We start from the raw sequence: 26,154 nt of genomic DNA, 5'->3' as shown, positions 1-26,154 counted from the left end.
TTTGGCACTAAGACAATAGCTTCCAGGGTTCTTTATTTTGCACTAAGACAATAACTCCCAGGGTTCTTTTATTTGGCACTAATACAATAGATGCCAGGGTTCTTTATTTGGCACTAAGACAATAGCTGCCATGGTTCTTTATTTGGCACTAAAACAATAGCTGCCAGGGTTCATTCATCGGGTACTAAATCCATAACTACGAGTGTAGGTACTAGGTTCATAGCTATCATCGTCTATCTAACAGCACTAAATCCATAGCTACTAGCGTTCATCTATACGGTACTTAATCCATAACTACCAAGGCTCACCTTTCGTTTCATCCTCAAACTCATCCTTCATCGCACACCAACTATTTCGACTATCCATGTTCTACCCAACATATTTGTAGATATAAAATACATATATAGTTTAAATTATTTAAAAATATGTATAAAACATTCATTCAACAACCATCTCAAGTAAAAAAACAACATATAAACACATAGCACGTATTTCATAGAAAATACTTCATATCTATGCGGTAGAAGAAAGTAACGACACACTCACACATATAAACAACAATATATATACACATAGCACGAATTTTATAAAATATTTCATATCTATGTCTAAGATGAAAGTGACTATACACTCAATTGATTAGATGATGCTCGGACAACACTACGACTTGTAAAAGTAGTATTCTTCGATAGATATCGAAGATCTTCACAAAAACCGGCTTCTCGCAGGCAAAGCTTCGGCTCAGGAATTTCACTTCTCGGATCTTCGGGCTTCGGGACTCGCTTCGGGTCTCGGGATGATACCAGGGCTTCGGTGGGTTAAAATAAGGCTTAGAGAGAGTGTCGGGAGTGGGAGAGTAAGAGATGAGCAACCAAACTCGGCTGGCCCTTGATTTCTATTTATAGGGTGAATTTTCTGGGTTCACCTTGTGAGCTTCTAATATTCACCTCATGAACTGGCTCACCTCGTGAGTTTCTAATATTCACCTCGTGAGCTCGATACGTCATTGCGTTCATCATGGCCACTTGCCATGGAGGACGTCCATCATCTATTCACCTTGTGAGTCACTAATGCTCACCTTGTGAACTGGGCTCACATCGTGAACTACATATGTTCACCTCGTGAGTTCTGACAATTTTGGGGTTTCGCTCCCTGAACCTCATAAATTCATAACTTTCACATACGAACTCTGTTTTGGACATTCTTCATATATATGCGTAGGTAAAAACAAGATCTACAACTTTCATTTACACTTCGTCGAATAATTTTGACTTTAATTTTAATATATTATTAATATATTATTGTTAGTAGGTATTGTTAGTAGGCCGGGACAGGAAAACTCCGTTATAAATTCAGAATTTCTTCATCTGGCGTTCGTTTCCGACTATATTTTTATCGTTGGACTACTATTGATGAGATATTCAATTCTCATTTAGAATGTTTTGGCTAAATATCACTCGACCTCAATCTCGAGTTTCAGGCTGCATATTGCTAATGCTGAAACTTCGAAAAATCATAACTTCCTCATACGAAGTCAGATTTAGACGTTCTTTTTATGCACGCTATCGGTTTAACATATTCTACGACTTTCATTTAGATCGCTAAGGCCAAATATCACTCTAACATAAATTCACTATTTACGTCACGATGTGTCGTGCCGGTTCTGTCGCGAAACTTCGACAGGTCATAACTTCTTCGTTATAACTCGGATTTCAGCGTTCTTTATATCTACGAAATCTTTGTAACATATACTATAACTTAGTTTAGATTAATCTTTCTAAATAATCTTCCATAAAAATGTCATTTTTGATGCTTATCGTCTCTAAATTGACTAGCTTGGATCTACGGGCGTTACAGTTATCTCCCCCTTAGGATCATTACGTCCCGAAATCATCAACGAAATAGGACTTGTATAATAATTACCTACATTATCTATTCATCCTAGGTAATAACTGTAAGTTCTATGTTTCCTCAAAAGAGTATCTAACTCTTGGACTTCTCGATAGCAGGTAGTGCTCAATCCTACATCTGCTCTTTGTACTATGTTGGACTTTCAATCGTAACCTTCGAGTTACAAAATAAATCCTTACTGAGGACTCCTTCTTCTTCTTAGAATAAGTACTTTCCTTTATCTAGTGTAACAAACCGATGGGTCGTGTTCTAATGACCTCTCATCGTACGATGCAATGCTTAGACTCAAGTCTCTTAGAGTCAAATTCCAAAATGGAATATACCTTCCTTCATATTCTAATGTGATATAATCACATTTTTACATGTAGCATTTCTAGCCACAAGCTTCCTTAACAACGAGCGTGATGCTATTGATTGCATTGATTTCAATCTTCTGACTTGAGTCAAATGCAACCTCAAACTTGGTTCTATGAACCATGTAATAAACTCATCATAGTCGGACTCAATTTGAAATGACCGCTAGGGTCATAATATCAATCATCTTTTTAGTCACTACCGAAGAAATGGTAACGACATACTTGAATCAAACGAGACCAATCGCTAGCTTCTTGGTAACCTTGTGACTTTCCTCGATCCAAGAATGAGTCATGTGCTTCTAGTAGTATAGATCTCTACTACTATTCATACCTATTCATACTTGTCCCAAGTATTGTCTCGCAGTCCCCAAGTCCTAATATCACAAAACAATGTAACACATACTTACGTGTCAAATTAATCGTACACATTTTTCTAGACTCTTCCATGCACATCTTGACTCATCAATTCTACTTCAACTCGTCTGGTAATGGAAATTCCAGATTATGGGACAACTTCAAGAATTACATCAATCGTTCCATCATCCTGCTAATTGAAGGTGTACTTCAGATGTATCATACTCCTCTAAACGTTTCGTTATTTTATCAGACATATTCTAAAGGCAGGACACCATTATTACGATGTCTTCCGATAAGTGCCATTCACTATCATAAGCCTTTCATTTCCTCTATTTTCTCAATTCTCTACGAGTCTCCACCATGACGTTATTTTCACAGAAGCATGCATTCATTGCATCGAGACGAATTATAGATAAAGAAGATTTAGACGTGTAATACTCCTTATTACTCTGAAAAGTTACATGCCAATTCTAATACCGTAATTAAACATTTAGAAATCTGAACACATAAAATTTCCAGATCTGGTTGGCAACAAACCAAAGATCCAATCACATAACGCATATCACAAACCATTTAGCACATAAAATCATATTAGGCATTTTCCTAAATAAGCTAGTGCTTGTGTCTAAAATATGGTAGACACTCATCTCACAATCATTGCTTAGCATTCTAAGTTTAAGTATAGACATCCTACAAATTGCTAGTTCGCTTAAACTAATGCTCTGATACTAACTGTGACATCCACAATTTCACAGCCAGAAAAGACCGATTTGTTTATGATTTGTTTTAAAATCAGAGTAATCTTTTAAAGAAAACAGTTGCGGAATTTGTTCCTAAAACAAAATATGATAAGAATTTATCAAAGCATTTCTATAAAGAAATGTATTTTCATTATATAACAAAATCTTGGGATGTCATGTTCTGATACAGACCAAATGCATAAACAATATAAAATATACCTTAAAACAGTTATATATAACTACTGATCTATAATCCAAAATCTCTCGTCAATTCCACCAATTTATAATCTTGTGACATTACCTATAATACAAAGAAAACTGAGTGGGTCAGGCTTGGGAGACTGGTGAGCATATAGTGTTTTCAACCCACAATATTATATCTTATATATTTAATCATCAAACAATCATCCCAATTACACATCCCCATTATCTTCCTTACTCTTAAGGGTTTACCATAACAATCATCTATTCGTTCACTCCGTATTAGGTACTAAGACAATAGCTGCCAGGATTCTTCATTTGGCACTAAGACAATAGCTGACAGGGTTCTTTATTTGGCACTAAGACAATAGTTGCCATGGTTCTTTATTTGGCACTAAGACAATAGCTGCCAGGGTTTTTTATTTGGCACTAAGATAATAGCTGCTAGGGTTATTTATTTCGCACTAAAACAATAGCTGTCGGGATTCTTTATTTGGCACTAAGACAATAGCTGCTAGGGTTCTTTATTTGGCACTAAGACAATAGATGCCAGGTTTCTTTATTTGGCACTAAGACAAAGCTGCCAGGGTTCTTTATTTGGCACTAAGACAATAGCTGCCAGGATTCTTTATTTGGCACTAAGACAATAGCTGCCAGGGTTCTTTATTTGGCACTAAGACAACAGCTGCTAGGGTTCTTTATTTGGCACTAAGACAATAGCTGCCATGGTTCTTTATTTGGCACTAAGACAATAGTTGCCATGGTTCTTTATTTAGCACTAAAACAATAGCTGCCAGGGTTCATTCATTGGGTACTAAATCCATAGCTACCAGCGTTCATCTATACGGTACAAAATCCATAACTACCAAGGTTCACCTTTCGTCTCATCCTCAAACTCATCCTTCATCACACACCAACTATTTCGACTACCCATGTTCCACCTAACATATTTGTAGATATAAAATACATATATATTTTAAATTATTTAAAAATCTGTATAAAACATTCATTCGAAAACCATCTCAAGTAAACAAACAACGTATAAACACATAGCATGTGTTTCATAGCAAATACTTCATATCTATACGATAGAAGAAAGTAACTACACACTCACACATATAAACAACAATATATATACACATAGCACGTATTTTATAAAATATTTCATATCTATGTGTAAGATGAAAATGACTATACACTCACTTGATTAGACGATTCTCGGACAGGACTACGACTTGTACAATTAGTATTCTTCGGTAGATCTCAAAGATCTTCACAAAAACGTCTTCTCATAGGCAGAGCTTTGGCTCAGGAATTTCACTTCTCGGGATCTTCGGGCTTCAGGACTCGATCCGGGTGTCAGGATGATACCAGGCCTTCGGTGGGTTAAAATAAGTCTTAGAGAGAGTGTCGGGAGTGGGAGAGTAATAGATGAGCAACCAAACTCGGATGACCCTTGATTTCTATTTATAGGGTGAATTTTTTGGGTTCACCTGATGAGTTTCTAATGTTCACCTCGTGAGCTTGATACGTCATTTCATTCGTCATGGCCACTTGCCCTGGAAGACGTCCATCATCTGTTCACCTCGTGAGTCACTAATGCTCACCTCGTGAACTGGGCTCACCTTGTGAACTACATATGTTCACCTCGTGAGTTTCGACAGTTTTGGGGTTTCGCGCCCCGAACTTCATAAATTTATAAAAACAAGATCTACAAATTTCATTTAGACTTTGTCGGCTAATTTTGAATTTAATTTTAATATATTATTTTTAGTAGGCCGGGACAGGAAAACTCCGTTATAAATTCATAACTTCTTCATCTGACATCCGTTTCCACCTATCTTTTTATTGTTGGACTACTATTGATGAGATATTCAATTATCATTTAGAAAGTTTTGGCTAAATATCACTCGACCTCAATCTCGAGTTTCGGGCTGCATATTGCTAATGCTGAAACTTCAAAAAATCATAACTTCCTCATATGAAGTTAGATTTAGACGTTCTATTTATGCACGATCTCAGTTTAATGTATTCTACTACTTTCATTTAGATCGTTAAGGCCAAATATCGCTCTAACGTAAATTCACTATTTACGTTGCGCTGTGTCGTGTCGGTTCTGTCGTGAAACTTTGACAGGTTATAACTTCTTCGTTATAACTCGGATTTCGCCGTTCTTTATATGTACGGAATCCTTGTAACATATACTATAACTTTGTTAAGATTAATATTTCTAAATAATCTTCCATCAAAAAGTCATTTTTGATGCTTATCGTCTCTAAATTGACTAGCCCGGATCTACGGGCGTTACAATATGCATATGCTGAGCGTACTAGGGTGCGCTCTAGTATGTTGGGCTTACACATATGTACTTTAGGCATACTTGTGTCTAAAATAAACCCTAAGTTTTAGGGTTTGTGGGGTATCAAGCATCCTTATGACTCATTTATCCCTACCTTTTCAGCCTCCAAATCTTAGAGTCGTTCTTGCAAAACCCTAGCCTCCTAGAGTGAGATTGAGAGCCCTAAAGTGTGTTCTTGGCATTTTAGAAGAAAGAGAAGTGCATCAGGAAGCTTGGAAGCTTGAAGCAAGGATTGGATCTGGAAGTTTGGCTCTCTTCTCCACCAGCTAAATGTATAAAGTTCATACCTTCATGGTCTATTTGATATATCTCATGTTTGGAACTTTTTATGTTTCCTTTTGGTTCCAAATGCTCCATCTTGAGAATGGCATGTCCTGGGTGTTTAGAGTCGTCATTTCAGACCCTAGAGGAGTCCTTAGACATAAAATGAGGTCCCAATGGCTAGAAGTGTCCCATGCAATTGGAAAAAGGGTCTTAATGGATTAAGACCTTGTATTAAGAGCTTTTTGTTGGAATAGTGTCTAAGACTGCAACTATATCAGGCAAGTATTTGACCCGATTGTGCATGGTCCTTTTGGGTTGCCTTCACCATAGCAACTTGGTAGGATGATTTATTATGAGAGAATAGATATTATTGATATATTATGAGAATAATATAAGGAATAATAATATAGTTATTTGATTAATGTAAGTCATAGATTAATTAGTATTAATTTGGTGACTTAAGGAGATTAATTAAATAAGAGGGTATAAACTGTCAATTGTTTGATAGTTAAACTTTAGAGTGTAAATCCTTATTGGATAGGGGTTGGATGATTTCTAGGCTAGGATAAGCCTCAAAATCGTCCAAGGCATCATCTCGGAAGGATTTGGATTGCTTTAAGTAATAGTTATCCAACTAGGGTTTGAGTTGTAACCCTTAAGGAGTCTACAAGTATAAATAGACCCTATGGCAAAGGGAAATCGGTACATCATCTAAAGTAGAGAACCCCTGGCCGAATTCCATCCTCTCTCCTCTCTCTCAAATCATTCTCTTTGCTAGTTGGTGTTTGTAAGCCATTAGAGGAGTGACAATTGTGACTCTAAAGCTCCAAGAACAAGAAGATCAAACAAGTGTTTCAAGGTATGCTTCTAACTCTGGTTTTGCGTTGTTCTTATACCTAATTAGCCATTAGAAGTCTTGGATTCAAAGCATGTTTAATTAGAGAAACCTAGATCCGAGCATTAGGGTTTGTATGCGCACTTAGGAATGTTCTTATGTACAAAACCCATCAGTGGTATAAGAGCCTAGATTGGTTTCTATTAAACTGATGCTTAAATGCTTGAATCTTAACTGCAAAATTCGATTTTTGTGTTTCTGAGTTATGGATTCGGCGAGTCCCATAATGGACTCGGCAAGTTGGCCTGACTCGGCGAGTCCAGTGTGGGTACTCGGCGAGTCCAAGCGTCAGGATTAGCCAAAAATGGGATTTTTTTTCATATTTATCTTATGTAAACTTACCTTAATCATATTAGATCAACCCTAATCAGATTTTGTGATATATATGACTATATTTTTTATCTAATTGAAGATATTTATCAATTAATAAAATATTTAATTTTCTTATATGATAATTATTAATCAAATATGGATAATTATGTGATTAATTGTTAATTTAAATTATTTGTTATTTGATCCTTTATGTTTTAAATGTTTAAAACTTGTCCTCAAGTTTTGAAATTTATGTTTTGTGATTAAAAGTTTAATTTAAACAATTTAAATTTCAAACCCTAGAATTTTACAAGTTTAAAATCCAACCCTATACTAATATAATATTACAAGATTAATATCTATATATGAATAACTTAAATGCTAGTCTTACCGTTAGTAGGCCTCATTCACGAAGCCGGTCTATAAGGTGGGTATAAGGTTGCGGCCTATAAAATGGCGCTTAATGGGTGTACACTCACACCCACCGCTTGCTTGATCGGTGGAGGGTCGTTAGCCGAACGGGTAGGATAGGGCAACCTCATCCTCTCATTAAAAGTATGATAAGAAATACTAAGTAACTACATGTTTTCTTAAAATTTCCCAATCTTAGTTACTTTAGAAAAAGTAAATTGATGTAATCCCATGAAATTACACTTTGCACCTTGCTAAGAAGTTAGTGGAGCGTGTGTGGTTTACCGGCACACTAATTGGTTCTAAGCGAAGGTGGCAAAGGGTGATTCATTGTTTATCATAGTTCGATGGAGCATGTGTGGTTTACCAGCACATCGAATAGGTGATCGTTACAATGAAGGCACCATGTGAATTTGCATGGTAATTCACACCCGCTTTGTGATCCTCGGTATCCCAATCACAAACAAGAGGGGCATATCGAGATTTAAACATGCCATTGAAAAGTTTCAATGAACCTCATCCAAACCTAGGAATTCTCAATACATTTAGGACTTAAAGTTATGTTTTTCATGGTGGAGAATTAGTGAATCAGCATTCACTTACCTTCAAATTGTTTGCATATTAGATTACGGCATCCCTTTTCTAATGTGTAAATATTGTTGTTGGATCCTAGGCCTAATTTTTCTTATTGGATGATAATTAGGGATTCCTATTCGAATCTATCTTTTTCCTTTCTATTTATAGATGTCGAACGCCAACAATGCTGCTGCGAGTTCTTTCACTTTGATGAGCCTTTGTCAAAAGGTCACCTTTGATGGAACGAACTTTAGTGAATGGATAAGATACGTTCGCACGATTGCTCGCTATAAGGATAGGGAGTATGTCCTCGATGAGAAGCTCGAGAAAATCAACCCCGAAATTGCTACTCCCGCCGAAATAATCGCTTTCGAAACTCACAAGCGTGATGCAACGAAAGTGCATTGCATCATGATCGCGACTATGAACTCCGAATTCCAAAAGTCCTACGAGGACATGTATCCGTACAAAATGCACCAAGACTTATTGGAGAGATACCATCAAAACGCGAGACAAGAGCATTATGAGATTTTCACGAACATGATTTCCGATAAGATGGGTCATGGAGAGTCTCTTACCGTGCACTTGCAAAAGATGCAAAGGTATGTCGACCACCTTCGCAAGTTAAATGTTGACTTTGGGGAAGACTTGGCGATCGACATGGTGCTTTACTCTTTGCCTCCAAGCTACAATCAATTTAGGATGACCTATCATTTAGAAAGTTTTGGCTAACTATCACTCCACCTCAATCTCGAGTTTCGGGCTGCATATTGCTAATGCTGAAACTTCGAAAAATCATAACTTCCTCATATGAAGTTAGATTTAGACATTCTATTTATGAACGATCTCAGTTTAATGTATTCTACTACTTTCATTTAGATCATTAAGGCCAAATATCGCTCTAACGTAAATTCACTATTTACGTCGCGCTGTGTCGTGTCGGTTCTGTCGTGAAACTTTGACAGGTTATAACTTCTTCGTTATAACTCGGATTTCGCCGTTCTTTATATGTACGGAATCCTTGTAACATATACTATAACTTTGTTAAGATTAATATTTCTAAATAATCTTCCATCAAAAAGTCATTTTTGATGCTTATCGTCTCTAAATTGACTAGCCCGGATCTACGGGCGTTACAATATGCGTATGTTGAGCGTACTAGGGTGCGCTCTAGTATGTTGGGCTTACACATATGTACTTTAGGCATACTTGTGTCTAAAGTAAACCCTAAGTTTTAGGGTTTGTGGGGTATTAAGCATCCTTATGACTCATTTATCCCTACCTTTCAGCCTCCAAATCTTAGAGTCGTTCTTGCAAAACCCTAGCCTCCTAGAATGACATTGAGAGCCCTAAAGTGTGTTCTTGGCATTTTAGAAGAAAGAAAAGTGCATCAGGAAGCTTGGAAGCTTGAAGCAAGGATTGGATCTGGAAGTTTGGCTCTCTTCTCCACCAGCTAAATGTATAAAGTTCATACCTTCATGGTCTATTTGATATATCTCATGTTTGGGACTTTTTATGTATCCTTTTGGTTCTAAATGCTCCATCTTGAGAATGGCATGTCCTGGGTGTTTAGAGTCGTCATTTCAGACCCTAGAGGAGTCCTTAGACATAAAATGAGGTCCCAATGGCTAGAAGTGTCCCATGCAATTGGAAAAAGGGTCTTAATGGATTAAGACCTTGTATTAAGAGCTTTTTGTTGGAATAGTGTCTAAGACTGCAACTATATTAGTCAAGTATTTGACCCGATTGTGCATGGTCCTTTAGGGTTGCCTTCACCATAGCAACTTGGTAGGATGATTTATTATGAGAGAATAGATATTATTGATATATTATGAGAATAATATAAGGAATAATAATATAGTTATTTGATTAATGTAAGTCAAGATTAATTAGTATTAATTTGGTGACTTAAGGAGATTAATTAAATAAGAGGGTATAAACTGTCAATTGTTTGATAGTTAAACTTTAGAGTGTAAATCCTTATTGGATAGGGGTTGGATGATTTCTAGGCTAGGATAAGCCTCAAAATCGTCCAAGGCATCATCTCGGAAGGATTTGGATTGCTTTAAGTAATAGTTATCCAACTAGGGTTTGAGTTGTAACCCTTAAGGAGTCTACAAGTATAAATAGACCCAATGGCAAAGGGAAATCGGTACATCATCTAAAGTAGAGAACCCCTAGCCAAATTCCATCCTCTCTCCTCTCTCTCAAATCATTCTCTTTGCTAGTTGGTGTTTGTAAGCCATTAGAGGAGTGACAATTGTGACTCTAAAGCTCCAAGAACAAGAAGATCAAACAAGTGTTTCAAGGTATGCTTCTAACTCTGGTTTTGTGTTGTTCTTATACCTAATTAGCCATTAGAAGTCTTGGATTCAAAGCATGTTTAATTAGAGAAACCTAGATCCGAGCATTAGGGTTTGTATGCGCACTTAGGAATGTTCTTATGTACAAAACCCATCAGTGGTATCAGAGCCTAGATTGGTTTCTATTAAATTGATGCTTAAATGTTTGAATCTTAACTGCAAAATTCGATTTTTGTGTTTCTGAGTCATGGACTCGGCGAGTCCCATAAGGGACTCGGCGAGTTGGCCTGACTCGGCGAGTCCAGTGTGGGTACTCGGTGAGTCCGAGCGTCAGGATTAGCCAAAAATGGGATTTTTTTTTCATATTTATCTTATGGAAACTTACCTTAATCATATTAGATCAACCCTAATCAGATTTTGTGATATATATGACTATATTTTTTTTATCTAATTGAAGATATTTATCAATTAATAAAATATTTAATTTTCTTATATGATAATTATTAATCAAATATGGATAATTATGTGATTAATTGTTAATTTAAATTATTTGTTATTTGATCCTTTATGTTTTAAATGTTTAAAACTTGTCCTCAAGTTTTGAAATTTATGTTTTGTGATTAAAAGTTTAATTTAGACAATTTAAATTTCAAACCCTAGAATTTTACAAGTTTAAAATCCAACCCTATACTAATATAATATTACAAGATTAATATCTATATATGAATAACTTAAATGCTAGTCTTACCGTTAGTAGGCTTCATTCACGAAGCCGGTCTATAAGGTGGGTATAAGGTTGCGGCCTATAAAATGGCGCTTAATGGGTGTACACTCACACCCACCGCTTGCTTGATCGGTGGAGGGTCGTTAGCCGAACGGGTAGGATAGGGCAACCTCATCCTCTCATTAAAAGTATGATAAGAAATACTAAGTAACTACATGTTTTCTTAAAATTTCCCAATCTTAGTTACTTTAGAAAAAGTGAATTGATGCAATCCCATGAAATTACACTTTGCACCTTGCTAAGAAGTTAGTGGAGCGTGTGTGGTTTACCGGCACACTAATTGGTTCTAAGCGAAGGTGGCAAAGGGTGATTCATTTTTTATCATAGTTCGATGGAGCATGTGTGGTTTACCGGCATATCGAATAGGTGATCGTTACAATGAAGGCACCATGTGCATTTGCATGGTAATTCACACCCGCTTTGTGATCCTCAGTATCCCAGTCACAAACAAGAGGGGCATATCGAGATTTAAACATGCCATTGAAAAGTTTCAATGAACCTCATCCAAACCTAGGAATTCTCAATAAATTTAGGACTTAAAGTTATGTTTTTCATGGGTGAGAATTAGTGAATCAGCATTCACTTACCTTCAAATTGTTTGCATATTAGATTACGGCATCCCTTTTCTAATGTGTAAATATTGTTGTTGGATCCTAGCCCTAATTTTTCTTATTGGGTGATAATTAGGGATTCCTATTCTAATCTATCTTTGTCCTTTCTATTTATAGATGTCGAACGCCAACAATGCTGCTGCGAGTTCTTTCACTTTGATGAGCCTTTGTCAAAAGGTCACCTTTGATGGAACGAACTTTAGTGAATGGATAAGATACGTTCGCACGATTGCTCGCTATGAGGATAGGGAGTATGTCCTCGATGAGAAGCTCGAGAAAATCAACCCCGAAATTGCTACTCCCGCCGAAATAATCGCTTTCGAAACTCACAAGCATGATGAAACGAAAGTGCATTGCATCATGATCGCGACTATGAACTCCGAATTCCAAAAGTCCTACGAGGACATGTATCCGTACGAAATGCACCAAGACTTATTGGAGAGATACCATCAAAACGCGAGACAAGAGCATTATGAGATTTTCACGAACATGATTTCCGATAAGATGGGTCATGGAGAGTCTCTTACCGTGCACTTGCAAAAGATGTAAAGGTATGTCGACCACCTTCGCAAGTTAAATGTTGACTTTGGGGAAGACTTGGCGATCGACATGGCGCTTCACTCTTTGCCTCCAAGCTACAATCAATTTAGGATGACCTATCACATGAACAAAGAAGAGGTCACCCTAAGCAAACTCCAAGGTCTCTTGAGGGTCGCTGAGAGCAACTTCAAGGACAAGTCTGTTGCACCAACTCCCAATCTGCCCGCTGCTCCTATCTTGGCAATTGGACAAGGAAAGGGAAAGAAGAGGAACGCTTCGTCAAAGAACTATCGAAAGGTTAAAGCCCGAGATGGTGCCTCTTCTAGTGGGACCAAAGTTGATCCCGCTAAGCCCTGCCCTAACCCGAAGGAGGCAGAGTGCCAACACTGCCACAAGATAGGACATTGGAAGTGAAGCTGCCTGGAGTACCTGCAAGCCATCAAGGAAGGAAAGATCAAGCCATCTTTTGCAGGTATATATACAATTAAATCTAACAATTCATCTCATAATACTTCTTGGGTTCTTGATACCGGTTGTGGTTACCACATTTATTCTAATGTGCAGGGACTAAGAAGAAGTAGAGATGTGGAGCATGGAAGAATAAATCTAATCATGGGGAATAGAAGATCGTCACCTGTGACCAAGATTGGAGTGTATTCTTTAGTGCTTAGGAATAGTTTATCTTTAGAATTGAACAATTGTTGCTATTCGCTAGAAATTGCTAGAAACATCATTTCTTTTCATGGTTTGTTTAGACAAGGTTTTAGATTTTCTTTTAATAATGAGAATGGTTCTATTTTAGCTTATCTAAATGGTGTCTTTTACTTTGAAGCTATACCATGTAATGGAATTTATCAAACTGTTATGATTGTTGATAACTTAGGAAATGATGTTTTGTACATGGATTCTTCTAATAGTATGGATAAGGCATCCTTATGGCATTGTCGTCTTGGATATGTCAACAAGAAACGCATAGCCCAACTCCAAAAGGACGGAGTGTTGGAGTCATTCAACCTTAGGGAAGATGACACATGCGAGTCTTGTTTACTTGGAAAGATGACTAAGTCACCCTTCGCTGGTACGTGCGAAAGGGGTGATGGTCTATTGGACCTCATACATACCGATGTGTGTGGACCGCTTAGATCTACCACGAAGGATGGAAACCGCTTCTACATGACTTTTACCGATGACTATAGTAGATATGGGTATATCTACTTAATCAAGCAAAAGTCAGAAACTTTTGAAAAGTTCAAAGAGTTCAAGAATGAAGTGGAGAATCAATTGGGCAAGAAGATCAAGATGCTTCGATCCGATCGAGGAGGAGAGTACCTAAGTCTTGAATTCTACGATTATCTCAAGGACTGTGGAATAGTTTCACAATTGACGCCACCTAGGACACCACAACTGAATGGTGTGGCAGAAAGGCGTAATCGAACCTTGTTGGACATGGTTCGCTCTATGATGACTCGTGCTTCACTATCTATCTCTTTTTGGGGATATGCCTTAGAGACTGCCACCTATATCCTTAACCGAGTCCCTACTAAGAAGGTTACCAAAACACCTCACGAGATATGGACGGGGAAAGCTCCTTCGTTGGCACATATCAAGGTTTGGGGTTGCGAGGCTTTCGTAAGACGAGATACTCACGACAAGATCGAACCTCGTAGTGAGCGATGTATTTTCATCGGCTACCCACATAAATCCTTTGGATATCTCTTCTATAGACCGAAGGACAATGTTGTCTTTGTTGCAAGGAGAGGATTTTTCCGAGAGCAAGAACTCATAGGCCAAGGAGACAGTGGGATGCAAATCGATCTTGAAGAGATTCAAGAGTCGGTAGATAAAGGAACCTCAACCGCTGGCACTCAACCCGAGGAGGAAACTCTGGTTGAATTGATTGACGTATCATTACCTCTTAGACGTTCTGAAAGAGTTAGGTTTCAACCCCAGTTGTATGGTTTTCATATTACTACCGAAGGGGACACGTATATTAGTGATAGTACACTAATAAACCTTGATGAACCTAATAGCTATAAGGAAGCCATGGCAGGCTCGGAGTCTGTAAAATGGAAAGAGGCAATGGATAGTGAGATCCAATCCATGTATGATAACCACGTTTGGAATTTGGTTGATAATGTGCCTGGACGTAAGACCGTTGGGTGCAAATGGATTTTCAAGAAGAAGACCGACGTGGATGGAAAAGTACACACGTATAAAGCACGATTGGTTGCGAAGGGCTTTACTCAAACTCCCGGAGTTGACTATGAAGAGACCTTCTCACCAGTTGCAAAGATAAAATCTATTAGAGTGATGCTAGCTATTGCCGAATTTCATGATTATGAGATTTGGCAAATGGATGTCAAGACCGCTTTCCTTAATGGAAAGTTGGTTGAGGATGTTTACATGGCTCAGCCAAAAGCGTTTGTGGATCCGAAGCATCCGAATAGAGTGTGTAAGCTTGAGAAGTCCATTTATGGACTTAAACAAGCATCTCGCAGATGGAATCTTTGTTTCGATGAGAAAGTCAAAGAGTTTGGATTTGTACGAAGCGAAGATGAATTGTGTGTATATGTCAAAGCCAGTGGGAGTATAGTAGTCAAAGAGTTTGCCTTGACCAAGGAACCGAGAGATCATGGTAGATCGCGACATATCTACAGAAAATATCATTTTATTAGACATCGTGTAGAAGAAGGACAACTCGTAGTGAAGAGGATATCATCAGAAGATAACCCAGCAGATCCGCTTACGAAGGGACTGAGTAGGGTTAAGCATTTGCAGCATGCTAGGAGTATTGGGCTGAAGGATGATGTTAGCGTAGATTAGATAGTATTAGAAACATGTAATCGATAAATGTAATTAACATTTGATGATTAAATAAAGGAGTTTTATTTATAAGTAATGTTACTGTCTTATGTTAATTGTTTAACTATTGTTTCACTTTGCATGTTTTGACTTCCAGAATAATTGAGTTTATTAAGAATAATCGAATTGTTCAAATGATCCACAATCGTTCATATGTCAGAAGTAGATATGAATGAAGATTGTCATGAATAGGTATGTAGAGTGTCTAAATGGTTTTAGACATAGCAAAAGATTGCTGCAACGTTCATGAGTGCTTATGAACTAGTTTTGAGCATTGGAACAAACCCGCGCTTGCTGGAATCACCTTATGGAATGTGATAGTAAATGGGTGATCGCAAGACGATAATATCATATAGTCTTAAAACCGAGATATATGGTTTGTTATTGGTTAATTGATTGTACATTGATAATGCGAAAACGCATTGGTAACTCGATGTTATAAAACGCATTGTTGTGTGTAGTTGGTTAATGAATAAGTAAATGCATATAAGTTGAAGTTTATCTATAACTTTTATCCTTTGAAGGAAAAAGTGATATCTCAGCCGCTCGATGATTTGATTTGACTTATGTGACGGGCTCGGTCAGAACTGAATTGATGTGTTCGATTAAGTTCTATGTCAAATAAATCGGAAATCGAGAAACCAAATGCTAGACTAACCATTCCATAGTATTGTCAGCATGATATCTAACAGAGGACTGTACGATCCCTTATCTAAAGAACAAGATTGATTAGATCAGAGTTTGACAGCGTCTTTGAAAGCTACGATTGCAAATCAGAATGTACCTACGCATATAGTTACTAGACTTATCCAAGTGGGAGACTGTTGGAATAGTGTCTAAGACTGCAACTATAATAGGCAAGTATTTGACCCGATTGTGCATGGTCCTTTTTGGTTGCCTTCACCATAGCAACTTGGTAGGATGATTTATTACAAGAGAATAGATATTATTGATATATTATGAGAATAATATAAGGAATAATAATATAGTTATTTGATTAATGTAAGTCATAGATTAATTAGTATTAATTTGGTGACTTAAGGAGATTAATTAAATAAGAGGGTATAAACTGTCAATTGTTTGATAGTTAAACTTTAGAGTGTAAATCCTTATTGGATAGGGGTTGGATGATTTCTAGGCTAGGATAAGCCTCAAAATCGTCCAAGGCATCATCTCGGAAGGATTTGGATTGCTTTAAGTAATAGTTATCCAACTAGGGTTTGAGTTGTAACCCTTAAGGAGTCTACAAGTATAAATAGACCCTATGGCAAAGGGAAATCGGTACATCATCTAAAGTAGAGAACCCCTGGCCGAATTCCATCCTCTCTCCTCTCTCTCAAATCATTCTCTTTGCTAGTTGGTGTTTGTAAGCCATTAGAGGAGTGACAATTGTGACTCTAAAGCTCCAAGAACAAGAAGATCAAACAAGTGTTTCAAGGTATGCTTCTAACTCTGGTTTTGCGTTGTTCTTATACCTAATTAGCCATTAGAAGTCTTGGATTCAAAGCATGTTTAATTAGAGAAACCTAGATCCGAGCATTAGGGTTTGTATGCGCACTTAGGAATGTTCTTATGTACAAAACCCATCACTTTTGGACGTGTAAAGTCATAAAGTTAGATACTTTATAACCCTAGCATGCATTTGGACCACAAATTTGTAGTTTGGATTTAAGTGCTTAAGCCATTAAGCACATAATTAGACTTTTAGATCTGCGAGGGTAGGCCCCGTGTACCATAGGAGTACACCTCGCGTACGCCGTCTGTTGCATTTTGGAATTTGGGCTTCAAGTTTTGGGCTTGAATGCTTGGGCACTTATTGGACTATCTAATTATGAGTGTTTTAATCGAAGTGAAGGGTTGGACCTTAAGATCAAGCCTAAAAAGGAGTTTGGGCCCAATATAGAAAATTAGGCCAATTGTGTTTCTTGAATAACTTTGGGAATTTGGATCAAGAATTGGGCCTAGGTCTTGGTCTAGTTTAGGAAAGGGTAAAGTGGCCATTTACCCTAAGTATGGGTTATTAGTCAAGGATGGTAATCTAATTTTTAATTGGATGTTTATTTGTTGTGATAGTTCGGGGATTTTAGTGAGCCAGCAGCCAAAGGTTTTTAGTGTGATTCGTTAATTTGAGGTTAGTTTTCCTCAATACACTCTCGGGTTGAAGGCACCAATATCGGCCCTTTGGATTGTTTTCTTGGTTTATTGTATGCTTGCTATGCTGTAGTGATCTGTTATATCAACATCCTGATTGATAGGATGTGTTATGCTATAGTGATCCGCTAGACCTATAGGACTACATGTATATGCTAGCTATGTTTGATTATGTTATATGTGGATATGTGATGGTTGGTTGGGTTGAGGCAATCATGTTTTGTGTAGAAGGAGAACAAACCTAGGACTGCCCGGATAAACTGAAGGCTTGTGAGGTGGACCAGTCAGGCTGAAGGCCCAAAGAACGGTCCAGACAGGCTGAAGACCCGATATAATGATCCAGACTTACTGAAGGTTCTATATGCATGTTGTTGCTGTGATATCTATGATTATGTGCTGTGGTGGTATTTTGGGGAAACCAAATAAACGTTTGGTTTACTGTTTTGGGTTGTGTTTCAGGTACCTCGGATAAATGTGTGAAGGAAAAGTCTTGATCATGCACCTCCTCATTTTTTGTTTCATGATTTTAGGATTACTCTGATATTGAATCTGTTTTGAAAACTATTTGTAACAATGATGATTTGTGGAAAATTTTATAAAGTTTAAAATTTTCATGAATTTTATGGATGTTACACAATTAATGCATAATTGATGTAGTTTTTTACTTAAGGTGATGGAAATTTTAGGTGTGTAGAGGTTTTGTTCCATCCATCCATGATCAGAATGGAAGTTGATGGGATTCATGAGACTACTTATAATTCTTTCATTCTATGATGTAGATATGACGTAGTATTTGTATGTTAACATTGTTTGATTACATAGATTGAAACTTATTAATTTCAAGTAAACATAAAGAAAAAATCTTATTCATTTGACTGATGCACTGTTTTGTTTTTTGTTTTTATTTTTTCAAATTCATCAACTAAATGGAGCGATTTTTTTAAATTCATCAACTACATCAAATAAATATAATCGCAAAATAATTAGAATCGAAATAACAACCCGATTGAACTGTAACATCCCAAATTCAGAAGTACAATTGAAGGGTCTAAAGTGTACATTGAGGGAGCTACTCAATGAATAGGTGTTGTTACTCATCGAGTCGAAGCAAGATTTGGTCGCGAGTTAAGTGACCAACTCGCTGAGTCGGCAGCTGGACTCGATGAGTTGGTGCTGGGAAGAGAAAACCCTAATCTTAGGGTTTTCACCCTATTTAAAGGACTTAATGTCCTCCCCTCCACCTCCATATTTCCCTTGAGATTCAGTGAACCCTAATATCGTAAGAGCTTCCATTGTTAAAGAGATTTGAGCTTTAGAGGAGGAATATTGAGGAGGGAGCTTGAAGAACAAGAGGCTAGCATCAAGGGTTTGGTGTAGATCCAGCATCTACTTTAGCTTGGGCACATTTTGGAGGTAACAAGCTGTTACCTTGACTCTTTTACATCTAGATCTATTCTTGAATGAGATTTTGAGCCATTTTGGCATGTTAAGGATCTATTTTGGGTTAGGGGTCTATATCTCAGGTTTCTACATCAGATCTAGACTTGTCTTGGTCCAAAAACTCATAAAGTATCAGCCCTTGGTTTGTTGGTGAAGCATCTTTTCCTTAAACCTTAGCCCTAGGATGATTTGGGCCTATAGCTCCTTGTTTTCACATAAAGTTGGAAACTTTACGTAAGAGACATGCCCTAGAAGGATGGATCTACAGTTTGGAGCCCCTGCACGGCTCAAAAAGGGTCTGTATATATGAAGGACTGAAGAGACTTAGCGAGTCGCATGGGTGGACTTGGCGAGTCATATGATGATGAGCTTGGACTCGACGAGTTGGAAGAACAACTCGGCGAGTCTGATGAAGATTGTCGTGGACTCAGCGAGTCTATTCTTGGACTCGGTGAGTCACAACGCATAACCCCCAACCTCTTCTGGTTAAGACTCAAATCAGTGAGTTGAGTGGTGAATCAGTGAGTTGGACAGGATTGGACTCGGAGATTGTTGAACTCGACAAGTCGAGTCGTGATATGAGAGTTTTCTAAGTTTAAGAACTCGGCGAGTCAGTGGGTTGACTTGGCGAGTAGAGTCAATCAGGAAGGTTGACTTAAGCCGGGACTTTGACTTTGACCAATTTGACCTTCAAGGGTATTATGGTAATTTGGATATTTATGTCAATGGATCATTGATGGCTATAGGTGTTGGAGTTTGAGGCAGTGCTTCGGGATTTTGCTTTCGTGGTTCGGTTCGGCAGTTGTAGGTGAGTTATCCTCACTATATCAACAGGGACTAAGGCACCAAGGTCGGCCCTTTATCGGATAGGAATCCAGGTATTTGTTTGATATGTTATTGATTTGGTAGATATTCATCCTGGTAATTAGGATGGTATTATGTTAGTGACCTAGTTAAGGTTAGTATCCTGGTATGTAGGGTAAGGTTATGTTAGTGACCGGTTAGGTTAGTATCCTAGTTAGGATGTTGTTATGTTGTATGATCTGATAGAACCGTTTGTTTGGCTGAGGATTGTTATGTGATTAACTGTTTTATATGCACATGGTTGTTTGACTGGGGTTGGGTTGAGGTGGCTCCTGCTTTTTGCTGTAGGCCAATATACCCAGGGCGGACCAGATAGACAGTAGGCCCAACGAGCAGTTCAGCTAGGTTGAAGGCCCCAAGAGGGCGATCCAGACGTGCCGAGGCTCGGAGAGTGGACCATACCAACTGAAGGCTCGGTGCAGGCGGACCATTTATACTCTAGACTCAGAGAGTGGACCAGGTGGATTGAAGACCCGGTGCAGGCGAACCAGTCACACTGTAGACTCGATATGCATGGCTGATCTGTATTGCAATATGATATGAGTATGATTATATGTGGTTGGTATTTTGGGGGTGACTCACTAAGCCTTCAGGCTTACAGTTTCAGTGTTTTGTTCCAGGTACTTCAGGAGATCGTGGCAAGGAGAATGTGTGATCGTACCGCTACTTATTTTTACACTGATGTTTCTGGGATACTCTGATAATAAATAAACTGAAAACCTTTTTGTAATAATTAATGGATTTGGGTTGTTTTTGAAAAGTTTAAATTGGTTGGAAAATTTTGGTTGTTACATGAACTATTTCTGATAATCAATTAATTGTATTTTCTAAAACTACAATAATCTTCATGGACGATCCGATGATTTCAATCTACAAGAATCAATATATGAACAAATTGTTGAAGACATTATATAGAATCATGAGAATGTATATTACCCTCATGGTAAGATTTTTTTTATAATCGATTAACTCAAGTCAACCGAGTGATGTTATTGAATTCGTTGGTTCGCTACTATAAAAATGGTTCGCTGTTGAACTTATATATATATATATATATATATATATATATATATATATATATATATATATATATATATATATATATATATATAGAGAGAGAGAGAGAGAGAGAAAGAGAGAGAGGCTTAAATTATTCTATTCTAACTAATTATTGTGCAGACGTATGGACAATGCTATTCTTTGAGAATAATAAAAAAAATATGTTGTTTGATAATATAAATACGTTCAATTTTACATAATTATTGTCATTAACACACATTCTCACTAATTAAATCGTCTATAAGGTTATTATACACTTATTATTATTATTTTTATTTCTTTCAGAATGTTGTCAAAATGTTTATTGAGTCGTATTTTGTCAGAATGAAAATGAGTAAAAAACGATGTGTGAGAACAAAAATAAATAATAATTAGCGAGAATGCATGAAAATAACGATATTTTTGTAAGGTTGAATGTATTTGAATTGCTAAACAACTTATTTTCTTAATAATTCATATAGAATAACATTTTCCACACATCCCGACAATAATATATATATATATATATATATATATATATATATATATATATATATATATATATATATATATATATATCATTTTCCAAAATGCGAAATATTTTATGTAATAAATCTATAAGTAAACTGATACTATAAGGTCGGACGAAGTGGAGCAGGAAGGAGGTGCGGGAGCCATTTCCGTTCGGAGGAACACCGCACCGGCGGTGTGGGATAGGAGGCACGGGAAGGAGGTGCGGGAAGGAGTTCCCTCTCTCTCTCTCTTCTTGTTAGTGGTTGTAATTTGTTTTTTTTAGTCTGCAGGTTTTAAGAGGAAGAAGGAAGAATTTTTGGAAATGACATATTTGGCCCCAATGTTTTGGTCATATGGCAGAATACATCCAGCTCTGAATTCTCTTTACAAAAATAGTTTTCGAAAATTACAAAATAGATACTATACTTTTGTATTCCAATTATCATTAAAATCAATTAATTTTATTTAAAAAAAATAGTAAGGGAAACCCTTCCCATCCATTCCTTTGGTTTTTGATGAGAGAAATGAAAGTGAAGGAAAATATGATATGGCCTACAAAAAGTGATGGAAGTTTCCCTCTCACTCCCTCCGATCTAACAGGAGAAAAGTGGTTGGAAATATATTTTTGACAAATCAAGCCTCCTAAAAATTACCAAAGGGCTTATAGCCTAGCGGTATCCGGTATTGTCATCCGTCCTTGAAGTCGAGGGTTCAAGTCTCGTCGTTGATATAAGTGGATTTAATGTGTTGTTTAGTAGTAGGTTAGATTTGCCGTTTCAAAAAAAAAACCTCCTAAAAATTGTTTAATTCATAATATTAAATTACTAGGTGTGAAACACGTGTATTACACGGGTTTATTAAAAAGAAGTTTTGATAACCACAAAGACCATGTTCAAAAAAAATAATAATAATAACGATTGAGTTTGTGACATTTTGGTAAACCGAATGTAATATTTATATAATTTGGTCTTAATTAATCTACACAAATAAAATTAATTAATATGAATTCACAAATGGAATATACTATCTACATTAATATACATATACATTAATTAATATATTATTAGAAATAGGTATTCAAAAATAGAAAGTAATTATGTATATTAATGAATATATATTTATAAAATTAATTAATATGAGGTGACATTTAAGATTTAAATAAAAAAGAAAAAAAATCTATAAAAATGACAAATGGATATTAAATAATTCAATAAAATCTAGAAAATAATAAGTGTAAAAATGAAAGAGAATAGAACATGTAACAAAATTATTTATTGTAATGCTATTGGTTTTAGAAACATATTAACATACGGAGTACGTATTAATTAAAATATTAATTAAAAGTAATATTTTTCGAATGCCTAGCCATAACCGGAAGAAGACATAGAACAATATAAAAATCTCACCAAATCTTTAGCCAAAATTTAGGAGTTGGGGGGCTTTCTAGGAACGGATTAAACTTTTGGGGCAGTCAAATATGACCACAAAACTTTGGAATGTTTCAACTAAAAGTCATGGATTTTACGATCCCACCAATAAATTCTCATAAAAACAAAATTAAATTCCAACCCCATAAATGCCCCATAATTAGATTATGACATTTGCAATAGCTCAAGATATGGTCATCAATGATCAACTCCATTACCATATAAATATGACCCCTCTCTATCTCAAAACTTCACAAACCATTCAATAACTCAATCTTTAAAAATGGCCTATATTTCAAGATTTCTTATGCTTATAGTAATTCCCTTGCTTATATCACTTTCCCCCTTTTGTTCTTCAAACCCAATTCAAGACACCTTCCGTCAATGTCTTTCTACCAATACAAACTCTTTAACTCAACTTCCCAACATCTTTTTCACCCCAAACAACACTTCCTTCACACCCCTTTTGAACTCAACCGCACAAAATCTCCGTTGCATCGCATCATATGCAGCAAAACCCGAGGTCATTTTGACCCCGTTACACGAAAACCACATCCAAACCGCGGTTATTTGTGCTAAAAAGCTTGGGATTCAACTTCGTGTTCGAAGTGGAGGACATGATTACGAAGGGAGCTCTTATACATCCGTTATGGACCCTCCATATGTTGTTCTCGACTTGGCTAAACTACGTGGCATTGATGTTGATATAGCGGATGGCTCGGTTTGGGTTGAGGCTGGTGCGACTGTTGGTGAGCTTTATTATCGAGTTGCAGAGAAAAGCAAGGTTCATGGAGTTCCATCTGGCCTATGCACGAGCCTAGGGGTTGGTGGGCATATTGTGGGTGGCGCGTATGGTTCCATGATGAGGAAGTATGGGCTTGGGGCAGATAATGCGCTTGATGCGAAGATCATTGATGCAAATGGTAATATACTTGATCGGAAAGCCATGGGAGAGGATGTTTTCTGGGCTTTACGTGGAGGTGGTGGGGGTAGTTTCGGGATTATACTTTCTTGGAAACTCAAACTAGTGCCTGTTCCTGAAACTGTGACGGTTTTTAATGTTGGGAGGACTTTAGAACAAGGTGCCACAAAGATTCTTTACAAGTGGCAACAAGTTGCCGACAAACTTGACGATGATCTTTTCATTAGGGTGATAATTTCGACCGGAAATATACCAAATACGACTCAAAGAACTGTAAGTACGACTTACAATGCACTCTTTCTTGGAGACGTAGGAAGACTTCAAGGAATCATGAAAGAAAGTTTCCCTGAATTGGGTCTGAAGAAAGAAGATTGCTTTCAGATGAGTTGGTTGGAATCTGTGTTGTTCATCGCCGGCTACCCAAGAACTGTTCCGACCAGCGTCCTACTCGCCGGGAAACCAGCTTTCTTGAACTATTTCAAAGCAAAATCAGATTTTGTGAAAGACCCAATTCCAGAAGTAGGATTAGAAGGCATCTGGGAAAGATTCTTGCAAGAAGATAGCCCATTGATGATATGGAACCCCTATGGAGGAATGATGGGTAGGATATCAGAATCATCAATCCCATTTCCTCATAGAAATGTAATTTTCAAGATTCAGTATTTGAGCACCTGGATGAACCCTGAAAAAGAAGTGATGAACAAGCATGTCGATTGGATCAGAAAGCTTTACAATTACATGGCTCAGTATGTTACGATGTTTCCAAGACAAGCTTATGTGAACTACAGAGATTTTGATCTCGGAATGAATGATAAAAATGGTGATGACACCAGTTTTGTGAAGGCAAGTTATTGGGGAACAAAGTACTTCAAAGACAACTTCAATAGGTTGGTGAAGATCAAGACTGAGTTTGATCCGGATAACTTCTTCAAGCATGAACAAAGCATCCCGGTTTTACCCTTGAAGAGTAGAAAGGGCCAAAATGTACTAAAAAGATTCAAGCATAAAAAGGGTAAAAAGGTAATTCATCATTAAGGGTCAATTCTTCTTTACATTTTCTTTTGTTGTTATGTGACAAAGAAGCATGGGATGTATGGTAGAACAAGTTATAATGGGGTATATGTCATGTTCAAGAGTGAGTGTATGTGTTCGTGATGATTATATATATCTTAATTAGTATAAGACTTTGGAAAAGAATAATATATGTGAAATTTGATGTGTGAGATTGTCATTGGTTTATGGTCAAAGTATGTTGATACAAATTTGTGTAATCACTTCATAGGCATGGTGGAAATGGAAGAGCACATGTGATCACCATTGATGGTTGTAATACCACAAGGGTCATATGATTTGAGATTCTCATTATAATCAGTAGTGGATTCAGAAAATCCATTTTATATATCATGAAATTTGATTACAATTTTATAGTTTAAACAGCCATTTTGTGCTAAATATAATTTCAATCCCAATTAATCTGTTTATTGACAATTTTTTTTTTTTTTTTTTATGTCTATAACTTTGATTTGATCCATCAGTTCACTGTGTTCTCTTTTTATCAAATGACGTTTTAGATGTTTAATCAATAGTTAAATAACTTTATTAAACTATATAAGGTACTTCAAATTTAAAATATACGTGTTACATGTGTGAAAAAAACATAAGGACTAAAAGTACATTAGACTTTTAGAGATTAACATTAAATAGAAGGTGTACTATGTTCATGAAAAAGATAATATGTCCATTCATGTGAGGCTACTAATGGTTAGATTAAAAAGTTAAAACTGGTATTGTCAAATACTTATATGCTTTATACAAGCTGTTATAAAATATAATTTATGTTGATGTTTACTTGATGTTCATCATGGGATGTGATAGAGAGCATGTAAACTCTAGATAATATGGATTCCAAAAAGAGACTTTAGCAAGCTTTAATTTACACACACACACATATATATATATATATATATATATATATATATATATATATATATATATATATATATATATATATATATATATATATATATATATATATATATATATATATATATATATATATATATATATATATATATTATTCCAATGGATTGAGTTTTTGCTATAGTTGAAATGTATATAATAAGACCGTCTTTTATACATACCACAAAAAGATCTACGTAGCCCGATAGACATGCATCATGAGCGTGCACACCATCCCGTGTGTCTCGTGGTGCGTTGTGTTCCGGATCACAATTGGCTATGTCCAATGAGAAGCCTTTGTTGACTTTTGCTATTGATCATCTAGATTTCGAGCTATATCTAGCCTTTGCTCAATTTT

At 36.7% G+C, this 26,154-nt stretch overlaps 1 protein-coding gene across 1 annotated transcript; it reads left to right on the top strand.

The window, feature by feature from the left end:
- The first annotated feature begins 23,149 nt into the window (after positions 1-23,149).
- LOC144998939 (monolignol oxidoreductase AtBBE-like 15) lies at positions 23,150-25,055 on the top strand. The gene has a single exon (XM_078958670.1). The coding sequence runs from the start codon at positions 23,199-23,201 to the stop codon at positions 24,870-24,872; it is 1,674 nt and encodes a 557-aa protein (XP_078814796.1). The 5' UTR covers positions 23,150-23,198; the 3' UTR covers positions 24,873-25,055.
- Positions 25,056-26,154: the final 1,099 nt, after the last annotated feature.

Source organism: Lactuca saligna, chromosome 5 (genome assembly GCF_052625555.1).
Source record: "Lactuca saligna cultivar CGN05327 chromosome 5, ASM5262555v1, whole genome shotgun sequence".
NCBI classification, from domain to species: Eukaryota; Viridiplantae; Streptophyta; class Magnoliopsida; order Asterales; family Asteraceae; genus Lactuca; species Lactuca saligna.
This window is presented reverse-complemented; position numbering and strand designations above follow the sequence as displayed.